The sequence below is a fragment of the Eleutherodactylus coqui genome, chromosome 6, assembly GCF_035609145.1.
Source record: "Eleutherodactylus coqui strain aEleCoq1 chromosome 6, aEleCoq1.hap1, whole genome shotgun sequence".
NCBI lineage: Eukaryota > Metazoa > Chordata > Amphibia > Anura > Eleutherodactylidae > Eleutherodactylus > Eleutherodactylus coqui.
Window position 1 is genome coordinate 132,865,780 of NC_089842.1, and position 16,022 is coordinate 132,881,801.

The 16,022-nt window shown below is 47.7% G+C and overlaps 1 protein-coding gene across 1 annotated transcript; it reads right to left on the bottom strand.

Moving 5' to 3' along the window:
* Positions 1-430: 430 nt before the first annotated feature.
* LIN52 (lin-52 DREAM MuvB core complex component) lies at positions 431-16,010 on the bottom strand. Its single transcript, XM_066607688.1, has 6 exons — positions 15,896-16,010; positions 14,587-14,661; positions 14,460-14,497; positions 12,257-12,323; positions 12,064-12,147; positions 431-1,246 (listed from the first exon to the last, which is right to left on the bottom strand). The coding sequence occupies exons 1-6, from the start codon at positions 15,927-15,929 to the stop codon at positions 1,191-1,193; spliced, it is 354 nt and encodes a 117-aa protein (XP_066463785.1). The 5' UTR covers positions 15,930-16,010; the 3' UTR covers positions 431-1,190.
* Positions 16,011-16,022: the final 12 nt, after the last annotated feature.

Consider the following 16,022-nt stretch of genomic DNA (forward strand, 5'->3'; position numbering starts at 1 on the left):
TAACAAGGCAACATAAGTAAAACAAAAGTCAAAAGACACACTGCAACACTGAAAATAGAACATACAGCGTGCATTAAAACCGCTGCGCTAAAGTGCTCATCTGAGAGGCCCCACTACAACAAATGGAGACTTACTGCAGCGTTGTTAGCAGGCGTTAAAAATACCCGCTAGACGCTGTAAATAAGACGCCAGCGTGAGCGACCTTGGGCCCAAGGTCAGTGGTCCGATTCCCCATGCCAGGCTACGTTTTTCCAGCTGCATCAGGGTCATCAAATCAACAACATATGACATCCGACACCTGTGGATTGGGTACAGCGGGCACAGGTTGTTGGCACTGCCGCTGGGTAAACAAAAGCGCAATGGGGAGAAATGGAGCCAATCGGAGACTATATTCTTGCAGTGTTCAGTTTCCCAGGAATTAGACTACGACTTTAAGGAATAATTTATTGATAAAATGCAGAGAAAAGGACAAAACTCTTACAGAAATCACCTTTTATGCTATTGACAAAAATGAGACCTTGTCATGTGACAAGCGGTTGCTGCCATGTTGCAAGATGGCGAAGACTAGAGGGTGTTGTGAGAGCAGGATGGACACAGCTCGGGCTCAGGCGATTCCAAGCTCTGATCTGTCATTAAATGCCATAATCTATATGCATATTAAAATGAGGTCTGGACACTAGATGGAATGAGTGCAGATTAGAAGATTGATGGAGATTGTCCTCCATCACAGTGCAGATTATAGGCAACAGATGCTGGTTAGAAAGCCTGCTGGGAGGAGGGGGTCTAGTTGTTTATAAGCCCCCAGAGTATACAATGAACAGCTTAGATCTGAGAGGTGATTAACATGAGATTCAATTAAGAGGTAGAAACCCCCAATCACTGGCCTGAGCTAACAGTTATTACAGGGTGTCCAGATCACGTCCAGCTCCCCCTAGTGGCAGCCTGCTAAAGGGAAGGCAAAAATGAAAAGGACACAGAAGAAATGTGAAGGGTTTCTTCTTCAAACAAGGAGCTTTCTGGAGAGGATTAAACAAGATGAACATAACGATCTGTGAACGGTAAAAAAGGGGGAGGAGGGTGGTGGATGATGAACTGCCCACATCAGCCCACGGCTTATACAGGAAGCAGCACAACATCCTGACCTCCAGCCAAGAGGATCATGGGAAAAGAAAGAGCATCCTTGATTCATCCTACTTCTTCGGTCTTTCCAGTATGTTGAGGAACTTCCCACGAGTCATTTCTCTAGCTGCAAGAGAAGACAAAAGCTTAAATGAATGATATAGCAGAGTGCGGAGGAGACCTACAATCTACCCAGACCACCGTCATCCCCATGAAGGAACTGTACAGATCAGGTGGACACAACTGTACATACATGATGGGGTTAGAGTGACCACACAACACTGGTCAAACTGCCCCCCACCCCACCCCAACAGGCCCCAGGCCTGCCCCCTTCCCTCATAGGTGTTGGCTTTTAAGAATGAAAAGGCCAAGGCAGTCCCAGAGTCCAGACTCTGTCCCTTCCCTCAGAAGTGCAGCTCCGCCTCGATCTTCTTCCCTCGCCGCCCAGCAGGATGTTTAGTGATGCTGAGCGCGCTTTTAATTTGCAAGACGTCAAACACGGAGGTAATTTATACCAACATCTGTTCATTCACACAGGCTGCTCCCAAAATCCCATCAGACAGCGGAGGCCGCAATGTGTATTCTGAATATGACTCCACTTACCGGCTGCATGGTGACAACAGCCACCGGGAGAGACGGCAGCCACTAGGGTCATCCTAACGTGATCAAAAGGGGTCACGGCCACACCAGTCACACGCTGCTCCTATATATAGGCATGGCTATAGAAGACATGAAATATGTACGCCGGCCCAACATACGTAATATGTGCAGATAGACTGCTAATCTGAATACATACAGAAACTACCTGCGTGTAAGCATGTACACACACATGTAATATACAGAGGAACAATGCGTGCACACAGGTGTGCAGCGGGAATACTGTCTGCATGTGTAGAGTGATGGATAGATGCTGCATGTAGTCCGTGTGTGACGGGAATGGTAATGAGGACATCCGTGGCTTCACCTTCAGACGTCCATCACGGGGTTAAACATGACGCTAATTGCATTTAGATGGATTCCTTTTCTGCAAACTGGTTTATTCAGATGACAAAAGGAAAAAAACAAAACAAAACAAAACCACAAGCAAGAGAGCCTTACAATGCCCATTACATTTATGTGGGTGGGGATACGGAGCCACGGTATAACCTCAGCCAACAAAGACAGCTTATGATAAAACCTAAATGTCCTTAAAGGGTTAACTATAACCGGAGACTCCAAGAACTCACATTCTAGAACTAACCTGTGACCCAAGACCTGACTGATGACGTGTTGCCAGATTTACAACAGCATGGTCTTCAGGTGAGCAAGTGTGTGGGGGAGACGCTGACACATTCACTGTAGTGCAGTCCCAAGGTGGGGGAGACGCTGACACATTCACTGTAGTGCAGCCCCAAGGTGGGGGAGACGCTGACACATTCACTGTAGTGCAGCCCCAAGGTGGGGGAGACGCTGACACATTCACTGTAGTGCAGCCCCAAGGTGGGGGAGACGCTGACACATTCACTGTAGTGCAGCCCCAAGGTGGGGGAGACGCTGACACATTCACTGTAGTACAGTCCCGAGGTGGCATCAGTGTTGTGACATTCAGAGCAGCATGGTCTCCGGCTGACCAGTGGGTTGGGTAGGGAAGCGTCGCTGGCCATGACCCCCGGTGAGGAACTGATGAGACCCATTAGCTGTTTAACTGCCTATTCTATCGCTGTCACCCCCCACCCCCAATCTTTAGTGCATGGATTTAGCATCCATCTTCCATGAACAGCAGCCCCCCCGCCACACACTTCATCCATCGGGCATCATGTTTGTGCTCAAAATTCAATTACCTCCTTATTGATAGTTGAGCGAGATGTTAAAGCTGCAGACATGAGGATCTGATTTCCCTTGGGGGCAAGCCCCTCTCTATTTCACTGCTCTGCTTCCCCCCGGGTGAATTCCTGAGGCGTCCATATTAATAGGTAATCAGTCACAATTCATTTATTAAACAGCCGCCTATGATTAGCCACAAGCCATCAACGAATTCTTAATTTACCCATGGAAATGTTTGTTACAGAGGCCACGGCCCCAATAAAGTCCTGAGTAATGACAGGACCCGCCGAGTAACAAGCTTCAAATACTTAGCAAGGACTGAACCCCAACATCTACACCATCAGCCCACGGGGGGCGCCACTTGTTGTCCTCGCCACAGGTCACTAGTCTCTGATCCTTATCACAGCAATCATAAGTCATCCCAAGGGAGCAACACAGCTGAGACCGGCACGTGCCAGAGACCCCCACTACCCCGGACCCCTGGCCCTCATTTCCCATTCTCTCTACACATGACAGCTGGACGGCCCCCTAGAGACTCTCCATGTAATCACAACTTTCAGCACAGCAGGTGAGGCCACAAGACCCCAAGCACTGGCAGTCAGCTCATCAGCATGTCAATGACCTGGAGACACAAACAGCAGAGACCCCCCCCCCGGTATACATCACCATCCTGACACCCAGCTTTCCTGCAGCAGCTGTATGATCCCCTGTATATAGTACCAAGACACAGCAGCTCTATAATCCTTGTATACAGCACAATCCTGTCACCAGACCGCTCTATAATCCCCCCGGATATATAACATAGTTCATCACCAAGTCACTCTATAACCCCCTGATATAGAGCACAGCTCTGAATCCCTCAGCTATAAAATCCCCCATTATGAATCACAGTCCTGCAGTCCTAACACCCAACCGCTCTATACACAGCAGTCCCTAAACATTGTATAATCCCCTCTGCAGGAAAGCTGTATGTAGAGACCATGCTGTATACAACCTGTGTATAACCCCTCTGTATACAGCACAGCCCCGACACTTGTGCGCGCCATCATCCCCCGGGTATACAGCACAGCCCCGACACTTGTGCGCGCCATCATCCCCCGGGTATACAGCACAGCCCCGACACTTGTGCGCTCCATCCCCCAGGTATACAGCACAGTCCCGACCCCCATGCGCTCCATCATCCCCCGGGTATACAGCACAGCCCCGACCCCCATGCGCTCCATCATCCCCCGGGTATACAGCACAGCCCCGACCCGCGACACTTGTGCGCTCCATCATCCCCCGGGTATACAGCACAGCCCCGACCCGCGACACTTGTGCGCTCCATCATCCCCCGAGTATACAGCACAGCCCCGACACTTGTGCGCTCCATCATCCCCCAGGTATAAAGCACAGCCCCGACACTTGTGCGCTCCATCATCCCCCAGGTATAAAGCACAGCCCCGACACTTGTGCGCTCCATCATCCCCCAGGTATAAAGCACAGCCCCGACACTTGTGCGCTCCATCAGCCCCCAGGTATAAAGCACAGCCCCGACACTTGTGCGCTCCATCAGCCCCCAGGTATAAAGCACAGCCCCGACACTTGTGCGCTCCATCAGCCCCCAGGTATAAAGCACAGCCCCGACACTTGTGCGCTCCATCAGCCCCCAGGTATAAAGCACAGCCCCGACACTTGTGCGCTCCATCATCCCCCAGGTATAAAGCACAGCCCCGACATTTATGCGCTCCATCATCCCCCAGGTATAAAGCACAGCCCCGACATTTGTGCGCTCCATCATCCCCCAGGTATACAGCACAGCCCCGACATTTGTGCGCTCCATCATCCCCCAGGTATACAGCACAGCCCCGACATTTGTGCGCTCCATCATCCCCCAGGTATAAAGCACAGCCCCGACATTTGGGCGCTCCATCATCCCCCAGGTATAAAGCACAGCCCCGACATTTGTGCGCTCCATCATCCCCCAGGTATAAAGCACAGCCCCGACATTTGTGCGCTCCATCATCCCCCAGGTATAAAGCACAGCCCCGACATTTGTGCGCTCCATCCCCCAGGTATACAGCACAGCCCCGACATTTGTGCGCTCCATCATCCCCCAGGTATACAGCACAGCCCCGACATTTGTGCGCTCCATCATCCCCCAGGTATACAGCACAGCCCCGACATTTGTGCGCTCCATCATCCCCCAGGTATACAGCACAGCCCCGACATTTGTGCGCTCCATCATCCCCCAGGTATACAGCACAGTGCCAACATCTGGCTTTGCTTCAGCTACTCTATAATCTGCTCCTGTATACAACAGTCCTGACACCCAAACACATTCTAATCCCAAATAGGATGGTCCAAAGGGTATAGTCCAAAACGGTGACTGGGAACGCCATCCTTTGTGTGACATGTTGCTAAGGGGGCAAGTCTTTGAGGTGCAGAACCCAACAGAGTGGCCATTTTAAAAGCAGCCATCTTGGAAGTAAAGCAATATTTTCAAATGGGAGGCATTGTGACATATGTATCGGACTCTTACAAAGAATCTAAGTTGGTGCTTAAATGTGATGTGCCTTTATTCCTACCAGTTATCCAGTTTTTCTTTGTCAGAGACACAGATATGGTTGCCAGATTAACACACAAGGAGGACAGAGATTGTGTTGATCTCCAGAGAGCACAGTACCCAAAATCATGGCAGTGAATTTAAACGGTCACAAACAGGTTTTGTGTTGAACCTGCCAAGAAGCAGACATAACAAAACTGCCACAGACGAAGCACCAATGGACGTCCTGGTGCGTTTCTGCAAGACTCAATATCATAGCGCCCAGTGTGTCACAGGAGAGCGGGGTGATTCGAACCACCATTCGGTGGATACTGGCTACACAAATGGCACCCATACAATATCCAGCTGCTGCATCATCTCAATGAGATAATCCCAATTGCAGTGTTGAATATGTGGATTGGGTAGCACAGCAATTGCAATGGGACCCACATTTCACACAGCCCAACAGAAGCCAGCACTGACAGATCCTCCCCAAGATGGTTGGCGCACAGAAAGTAATGGTGCGGTGTGTGAGCTACAAAGATAGTGGACCCTTTCTCAATAGACGTAATCTTACTGCTGCCACGTATCTGCAATTGGTATGTGACAAGGTGTTCCCAGTGTTCTTCCACCAAATGGAGCACCCCTACATTATAGACACGATCTCTGCAAGTTTTTGGATCAGCAGTTTCTGAGAAAGTAGATTGGGCACTGCGGCTTAGATGAGTGGCCCCTGCACTTGTCGGATCTCACCCCCTTGGACTTCTACCTGTAGGGTGACACATTAAGTCCAGGGTTTACATAGCGGAAATCCAGGGTGTGATGCATACGCAACAGTAGATCCTGGACGTCTATGAAAGGGTTTCTGCTGAGGTGTTGCCCTCAGTGCATCATGAATGGGAGAAGAGGATAGTCTTGACGTTTCATAACTGGGAGCACAGAGCATAGCCTGTAGTGGGTGGTAGTGTTCCATGTCACAGAAAAATGTACAACTTTGGTAAGAATAAAGGTAAATGACATTTAAGCACAGATTTGGATTCTTCAGAGATATGTCACATGCACCCCATCCAATTAAAAAAATAAATATCGACTTGGTTCTAAGATGGCAGCTTTCAAAATGGCCACCGTGTTGGACATAGCCCCACGTAGACCTGTCCCCCTTCCCCTTAGTGACATACCACACACAGGATGGCATTCCCAGCCACCATTTTCCATTTATTCAGGTGTCTCCATACTTTGGATGACCCTGTCTATACAACAGTCCTGATCAGAGTCAGTAAACCAATTTTCCGACTGTCTAGTTTTCCCAGCCTCGTTCAAGTATAACAACTAGCAAAAAACTGTTTATTGTAGTAAAATGGTATCATATGAACTTAATATTTTTGATTTTGAAGACAGAGTTGGCACATCTCTACTAACTCCACGACCCTGGTCTGGACATACACGCCTGAACACATCATTGTCCTGGCACCTGCCCTATTCTCCCCTGTATATATATGCCCGTCTTTCCTGAAGCCACTGTATGCTCCACTAGGACGCATCAGTCTTGACTCCCGGTCTTCATGTAGCCACCCCCATGTATGCAACAGTCCTGTCATCCAGCTGTTCTATAATTGCTGTCATGATTATGTGGAGATGATCAGTTTTGGGAGCCGGCGTTATTGGGAGGCCACTGACAGTAACACAATTGCCTGCACACTTACACTTTATAGACAGCAGTTTAATCTCCGTTGTAAATCCAGGTTCTCTCTGCAGCCTTCTACGAAGCGCGAAGTGAAACGGCAGATGATGAAAAAGTTCATGAAATTTACAACGTGTCAGAAACCTCAGAGAGCGGGGCAAAATTAAAGAAGCGATGGGCTGTAAATCAAGAGGATAATGAGATGTGCAGGGGATGGGTGAGATGTGGAGGTCATTGCGTCACGAGGAAAGCAAGTTAGCCTCCACCTACAGTGAGGCTCTAGGTGCTCACCATATACTGGGACTTGTAGTCCCCATCCCTGCCACCACGCACCTCCTCTCTAGACTCACTGCAGAGATAAATCTGCAGTCTTCTCAAAAACAGGATTTACAGAGCTGCGCTATAAAATCTTGTTAGCCCTTGCTCAGGATGAGACATTGTAAATACTGTTTACTGTGCCAGAGCTATATACAGTCCGCCTAAAATGTGCAGAGCAGAATCACTCCTCCAGCGTGACTGCGGCTAGTGGGGTGAGGGCCAACGTACCCTATACAGAAGGAGGATGCCGATAGGGATGAGTGATGCACAAGTGGGGGGCAAACAAAGACCATCCACTGAACAGTGCAAGGTCGGCGAGCTGTCAGACACCGGCTACTGTGCAAGTCTATGGAAGAATGCAGAACAATGTGTTTCAGCTGCTCCTGCAGATACACATCACAAGCCGCCTCCACGTGGATACACGCAAAACAGCAAAGAAAAGGGGCTGCCAGACATTTCTGTCAGAAGTCTGTATGAAAACAAGCTCTATTTATGATACCAGTTGTAATCGAAATTATTCAACCCCCATTGCAATAGGGGCCAGGGTCACATGACCATATGGTAATGGGCTGCGTTTAAAAAAAAAAAAAAAAAAAAAAAAAAAAAAGCGTTTTACCGTATGGTCAAGTTTTTGCCTGCACATAAACAGCGCATTTTATATCCTGAGCCGAACCGGCTTCTTTGTTTAAAAAAAAAAAGAAAAAAAAGAAACATGCGTATAAAGGGCCATAAATATGCAGTGCAATTGCAGTCCAAACGCACCCATAGAGCACAATAGGGCTGTACTGCCGCAACACATAGTAAAACAGAACATGCTGCGTTCTTTAAGAGTGTAATATACGCAATTAATATAAGCAAGTGTGAACGGAACAATGAAAGTCAATGCATTTCCATGGAAGCTATTCAGTGCATATTAGGTGCGCAGACTTGTGGTTTTTCTTTTGCAAACAGCCTAAAGTTTGTAAGTCTGGCAAATAAACCCAACACTCCTTCACACGTGTTATTTGCTCCTCCATTTAGCAGTTGGGCTGCCTGCATGTTGGGGATAAGTGGTGTTTATTCCTGTCCTCTTGCCTTAGTAGATCAGTAAGGAGTTGGCCATTTTCTGTGATTTCTTTGTTTTATATTTCCCTTTCTGTGATTTTAACTAGGTTAGTGTAGGGACTCGCAATAAACGCGAACCTGTGACGTGGGTTGTGAGCTCACATATTTTGGCCAAAATATTAACCAATACCTCACATTTATCAGTAACATGCAGGGTGGCTATGAACGCTGGGGGAGCCCAGAGTACCAGTGTGGTTCACTTGTGGGGTGCAGGGCAACCTGCTGGATTAAAATAGGAGCTTCATTAATAGGTTGTAAGCCAGCATGGTGCACTACACGTACCATGTGGGCCGGCATCCTGTATTTACTTTTTTGTACAGCAACACTAAACCGCCACCCCTCATTATAAGGAAGGTTTGTGAGTGGCAGTTTCATCAGTGCCCTTCACATGTGTTATTTGCTCCTCCATTTAGCAGTCTGGCTGTCGGCAGGTTGAGGGATGGGGTGGTTTTATCTGCCTTCTTGTATCAGTAACTCTACTAACAAGAACACTTTAAATAGCTCAACGCATCCAAGATAACAAGTGTTTGCTCCAAGTAAAGCACCAAATGCCACTTGCAATGGCTACTGCAGTCTCAGAATTATTCTAACCCCTGAATACTGAATATTCTAATCCCTTACAACAGCAGAGCGTTTGCTCCTGATGCAACTACTCAAAAGCTTTATTAGTTGCATCAGGTGTGCTTGAGATAAAACATATCAAGTACCTGGCCTGGCTAGTGCTTTGTTGTTTGAGACATGTCATTGCATATTAGAAGTTACTTCAATCAAGCAGAGGCCCAAAAAGTTAAAAGAAAACATTGCCGTGGAGGAAAAAAAAAAGGGGGGGGGGGGGGGGGGGGGAGGATACAGTATAGAAAAGGCATAGTTTGCAAGTAAAAATGAACACTTACTACACTACCTGGATGTGGCAGAAAGAGGAAGCCATCACTGGTGGTCATCAGATTCCTGAGAAGGCAATTGGTCAAAAACACTCAGTGACTGCAGAAGCCTTCCAGCAAGATTTGTTGGCAGCAGGGACTGAAGTTTCTGTTCGCACAGTAGGGTCAATACTAAGGCCTCATGTCCACGCAGAAATTCAGGCCCGCACGGGTTGCCCATGCAGAATTCCACAGTGGGTCCCTCCTGCCCCGCAGACATGAGGCCAAGAAAATAGATTATAGTTACCTGTCTGGATGCTGCAGGGCTCTCCTCTGTTGCGGCCAGATCTTCTTTCCCCGCCCTGTGCATACTTTTTTAAACTCATGCTTTTCCGCTGTGCCGCGGCACAGCTGTGGGTGTGCTGCGTTACTGGACGGCGTCCATAGGCTTCAATGGAAGCTGTGGGAGACGTCCATGTGGGAAAACTGCACGGAATGGAGCATGCTGTGGGTGGTTTCCCATACGTGCGATCCGCGCACCAGGAAAAAAATGACATCCGCAGGTATTCAATTAACTGCGGATGTCCAATGATTCCCTATGGGGGCGGATCACCCGCACAATTTTATTAATTCTATTTTGCCTGTGGACATTGGGTCTAAATGCTATACGAATTTCATGATTTACACCTCTGATTCAAAAGCACAAGAAAAGTATGCTCCAACATGCCACAAACCGTATAAACATGCCACAAGATTTTGTTCTGTCAGAGCGATGAAACAAAACTGGAACTTTTTGGACCTACGGATCAGTGGGACATCTGAGGGCTCCAACCCACTTTTTTTACCGCTGCGATATCGCTGTGTCTTTTTAACGTGATTGTCAATGGACCTTTCTAATGTTAAAACCACATCACAGGTTTGTGCTTTGAACATTGGAAAGTGCCATTGACAATCGCGTAAAAAAAACCCAAAAAACTGCAATATCGCAGCGTAAAAAACAAAAACACAAGTGGGTAAGAGCCCTGAGAGAAGGAAAAAAAAAATGGAACATACACACCCAAAAAAAAAAAAAAAAAAAAAAAAAAAAAAAAAAAAAAACACACAACGACGACTCACAACCCTGCCTGAAGTGAAGCATGGCAGTGACTGATTCTTCAGGATTACTTTGTTTCCTCTTGCAATGGAAACCTGCAGTGCGTGGAAGGCAAAGTGGTTTCAATCAAGTATCAGGAAATCCTAGGAGAAAGCATCATGCCTTCTGTGATGAATCTGAAGCTTAGGCATCATTGAACCTTCCAACAGCACAAGGATTCCAAGCATACCTCAGAGTCCACCAAGGCTTGGTTTCAGAAGTTCTGGAAGAGTTCTGACTTGAACCCCACAGACAATATTTTGTAGGATTTGCATACTAGTCATGAAGGGGTTGACTAATTCTGTAACTGCAGGAGCCAATAACCCTTTTCCAATCCACTGTCTGACATCTAAAGTCATTCTGACTGAAGGCTGTACAGCTCTGCTGTTGGAAGACTCCAGGAGGGTATTCTTACTGTAGATTACTGGCTGCTCTATTGTTGGGGGCCTCTCCAGCATGTCCCATACTGCAGTGCTGCCTATAGCCAGCAGATGGCGCCATTGTAAAATGGAAGAAAGAGGAAGCCCTCTAGGAAACCCTGAATCCAAAATTGGATTGCAAAGGGTTAAAAGTGGCATTTTGTGTTGAATTTGGTGAAACCACTATTAATTCTGTTGAGTCATTTAAACTGTTACTGTTAAGAGTTTTTTTTTTTGCAAACAACTGAAAGTCGGTAAATTTCAAACATAAACCCAATTTGCAATGTGGGTTGAATAATTTTGTTGAACGTGTACTTTTTCTTGCCACACTAGTACCCCATCGGGCCCGAGCATTCCATAACTTACCAACCAGAGTGTCCAGACAAGAGCACACCATAAAAATCATGCTTCATATTAGAATGATCACATCAGTGAGAAGAAAGAAGGGCTCAAAATCCAGGGATGTATTAAAGGGCTCCTCCACTTTTTTCCAGTCCTGATCTAGCTATACTCTTAGTATATACAAGTTTCACGTTTTGAGTTTCACGTCAACCTAGTCAATTTTACAATCTGCATTATGCTGTTAGATGAACTTACCACAGCGACTCCTGTCAGTTACTGATGATCATACAGCCGCTGTCAGTTATAATAGAGGAGATCATAGCTCATCCTCCTGACTGTACTTATAGGCTGTAGCTTATGAGGCGAATACAGAAGGTAATAACTCCCTGCACAACTTGTGGCTAATGTGTTATGTGAAAGTGAAACTAAAATCTATCAACAGGGTGCCTGATAAGCATCAGACAAGGGGCTGCACTGCATGGGAGTGGTTGCAATACACAGAGGAGACCTTCAAGAGTGTGACAAGCAATCAGGTGAAAGACCACAATGGAAAAAAGTTTTGTTTTTTTTGCTAGAATAGCCCTTTAAAGAGTTAGCACAGAGAAAACAGGAGATTTTCCAGCCACAGTAGGCGTTCTTACTAGTCATAGTCAAAGCAGAATATTACTGTGACATCAGGTCCTCTACGCTAGTCACACACAGAGCTGCTATCTGTTACAGCCTGTGCTTATGGTAGAGGGTAGGTTGTCCCTGTAACTTACATTCCTCTAGTCCTAGCTGATAAGCCAAGTTCTGCAGCCCCCGCACCTTCTCCATCAGGTTAGCAATGGTAAGACTCCCCAACTCTGCAGACAAAGAGCTGTGTTAGTCACAAGTGAGCAAACCATAGGTCATACTGAGAAACACAAGTGCTATGGTGGTAAGTGATAAGAGCCCTCACCAAAGCTGCGTTACCTTTCATCATGTCCATGTCATCGCGCTCCAGCTCAGCCATCCACTTGGGAGGAGAACTAGCAATTGGCTGTCAAGACAACATAGAAAAAAAATATATACGTTTACAGAAATATGGTAGTTACATGGGGTTCCTCTGTCGATGCTCCCTACCATTAAAAGAACTACATGCATAAAGTGCCCTACAACAAACCCTTATGGCCCCCATTCCCTAGCGGCAATGCTGAGTGCATGAAGGCAAAACCTGAGCAATCCGAATAGGATTCTCCTCCCGAGGTCACCACACACTCTGTGAGCACAAGCACTCCCCCTTCATGCATACACTCTATAGCCCCCAGCACAGACCCATCCCATCCTCTTGGAACACATTAGGGGCCATTTGTGACCAGATAGGATCCGCACACAGGAATCAGAATACACTTGTGTTATGCATTTCCTTCAGCCTGACGATCCACAGGGGTGGACAAAAATATGGAAACAAGACAAAAAAAGTGAGCAATGCACACAGAACCTTGACTAATATGCCGCAGGAAAACCTTTGGCAGTCAGAACTGCTTGGGTGTCCTTAGAACTGATACGTAGCGGTCCTGTATTGTACCACTCTTCTTGCAAAACATTGGCAAGTTCCAATAACGATGATGGAGGTGGATAGTACGCTTAAACATTTCTTTCCAACACTGACCACAACAGTGGTATTGAGATCGGGCGATTGTGGAGGCCATGGCAAACGTGACACTTCATTTTCATGCTCTGAAAACCAGTCCTGTGTGAACAGGGTCTTTATCGCCATCATAAAGGGCACCACCATCAGGGAACAAGCGTTGCACCCCAGGATGGAGCTGGTTGCTCAAAAATGGTCACATAGTTGTTGGCAATAACACAACCGTGCGGGGTGATGTGCATCCGGTGGAACATCATAACTGAACCCCCTCCATGTTTCATTCTTGGCAGCAAACACTCTGGATCGTAAGCTTGGGATGGCATTCACCAGATGCGAGTTCAACCAGAAGTTGGAAACAGTGTAAAGGTCGACTCACCCAACCTTCTTCCATTGCTCCATAGTCCAGGTTTTATGACTTTTACACCACTGTCTTCTCCAGGTAGTATTTCGAGCACCGATGAGTGGTCTTGGAATGGCATCTCATCCATAGGAGCCTTGCTTGTGGAGTTCCCCTTGCACAGTTTTGGTATGGATAGGCTGATCAGTGCAGTCACTTTTGCATCTGTAATCCGCTTCTTTTTCATCACAACAATCATCTGTCAGTCGCACATTTCATCCGCGCTGCTGTTTGTCGGATGCGGTTTTTCCAGTCTTACTGTATGCAGCCATAATCTTGGCTACTGTGTCTTGTGATACGGGAAAAACATCCGCTTACCTTTCTTACAGAGGCGCCCAACATACGGGCCCAACAGTTTGACCGCATCGGAATTCCATCAGCTCTGCCATGATTCCCTCACAACTGTGCAATATGCCGCCTTGAAGACAAATGACGCTTACCACGTGTTGGCGCTGTTATACAGATCATTGGATCACGCAAAAACTACAGCACCACCTACTAACTCCGCTGTATTACACATGTATGGCTGCCGGACCATCAGGCCTTATGTCCACGGGGAAATTAGATTTAGCAAATCCGTGCAAAAGAAGAAAAACGCAAATCTGCATCCCATAGGAATGCACTGACCATCCGCGGTTAATTAAATAGCCGCGGATGGTATTTTAAGTGGTTTGTGGATTTCACGCACCGGAAAAAAAACTGATATGCTCCACGCGTGTGGCAGCTCTATGTCAAGTGATCTCTCGCAAAAAAACTGCAGCAGAAATCCACATGGGCCCGATTTTCCCCGTGGACATGTGGCCTTAGGAGGGATCCACATGGGATTTTAATCATTAGCACGGAGCTGCCCTTTTGACACCTGCTTGGCTGAGAGCTTTCCTGACAAATTTGTGTTTATTTCACCTCTTGCCCTGCTCTGGGTGGTTTTGGGAGCAGCTGAGCTGAAACCCCTGACCAATGGTGCCTTGTTGCTCACTTTTGCCTGACAGCATCTGTGTCATATAACCTCCACATGTCTTACGGAAATATGGGATTCATAATCCCATGTAATTTAAGGCATGCATTTTGTACGGTGTTTCCATATTTTTGTCCGCCCCTGTAGCTCTGTTCTAATAAACTGTAAAGAGACACGCAGGGCAGATACTTACACTCTTAAAAGAGGCTGCAAATTCTGCCACGCCTGGAACTGTAGGAGACAAAAGCACAGTTACCATGAGGCCATGAAGAATCCACCCAGCGAGACCCACACGGGACCCCCAGAGCAACAATACTCACGCTGCTCAGGCCACAGGTCAGGGGACGCCCGATCCAGCTTCTCAAAACTCAGTAACGACGTTTCTAGATCTACTCCTGAAAGAGATGGACAAGACGTTACAGAAGCAGCAACGGCAGCGCTGTCTGAAGGCAGACAACGACTGTCTAGTCAGAACCACAGTAAGCAACCCCTCTCTCATACAGTATAAGCCGGCACCGTGTGGGGGATCTTTAGAGGCATGAGGGGGTCTGCATGTGGACAGATCTTTAGAGGCATGAGGGGGGTCTTCAGTGGCATGAGGGGGTCTGCATGTGGAGGAGGGCAGGGTCTGAATCAGGATGCTTGGCACAGCTTGGAGGTATTTGGTGGAGGGGGCACTGCCAACAGCTGAGGCCAGTAACACTGACTGAAGTTAGAACAGCGTAGTCCGTGCTCTGCCCTACCGCGGACCCTTAGGCCAGGCTCACGTGACCCTCAAGCACAGGCAAGGGCACGATGGCGGGTACTGGCATGGATATCACACAACTGAAACAGTGCAAAACCGAAAAACATGGAGGAGCTCGCCTTTAGGGTCGTGAAAGACTAACAACATCCATCTCCCATGTTGCCCCTCACATGAACTACGCACGCAAGAGAAACCGTGCGTTCTACATTGGCGCGTATTACACGCACATACATGGCAGTTAGCAGGACACGCCATATCATCGCATACTTGGCGTCTGCAGTAAGTTACATGCGTGTGAGCCTGGGCCTTATTCACATGCGTGACTAACATCTGTATGCAGGACGAGTTTAGAACAGACAGAACTCTGATCCGCCAGTCAGCAGGGTGTTTTTTTTTGTTTGTTTTTTTAAAACAGCCCGATAGTCCGTGTAAAAGGTATCGGCAGCAGGTCTTCTGGCGCAATTCCCGACCGCAGCCGCCCAGTTAAAACTGTTACATTAAAATTAAAAAAAGATTAAAAAATAAACAAAACCGCACACATTTGCGTACAGCGGGCGTCCTGTGCCGCCTTTCCTTTACGACCCGCTGACTTTAATAGCAGTTTCAGACCCCACCATGGAGGGCACCTTCCAGGCTGTTTACTTTGAGGTGCATGAAAACCACAGGAACTGCTGGAAACTACACGGACTGGCAGGTAAAGCCGGCAGCGCCTCACTGAGCAGCGCTGCACCCGCCCGTGCGGATATAACCCATCCCTCCATAGCCGGGAGCAGCGGCTTCTGAGCTGGAGAGGACGCCTCGGTTGTTGAGCAGACTTCAGGCTACTACTCGCCCTTTCAGCGCTTCCTCCCACTTACCATCACCTCACAGCTGCCGGGACTTACCCTCAGCGGCCGCCGCCATCATAAGCAAAAGCATCCATCACGTGATGCATCAGCAAGCCGGTGATTGGATGGGAGGGAAATTGGTCAGTCGTCGGCCATGTTGCTACACCCTTCAGAATTACAAAAG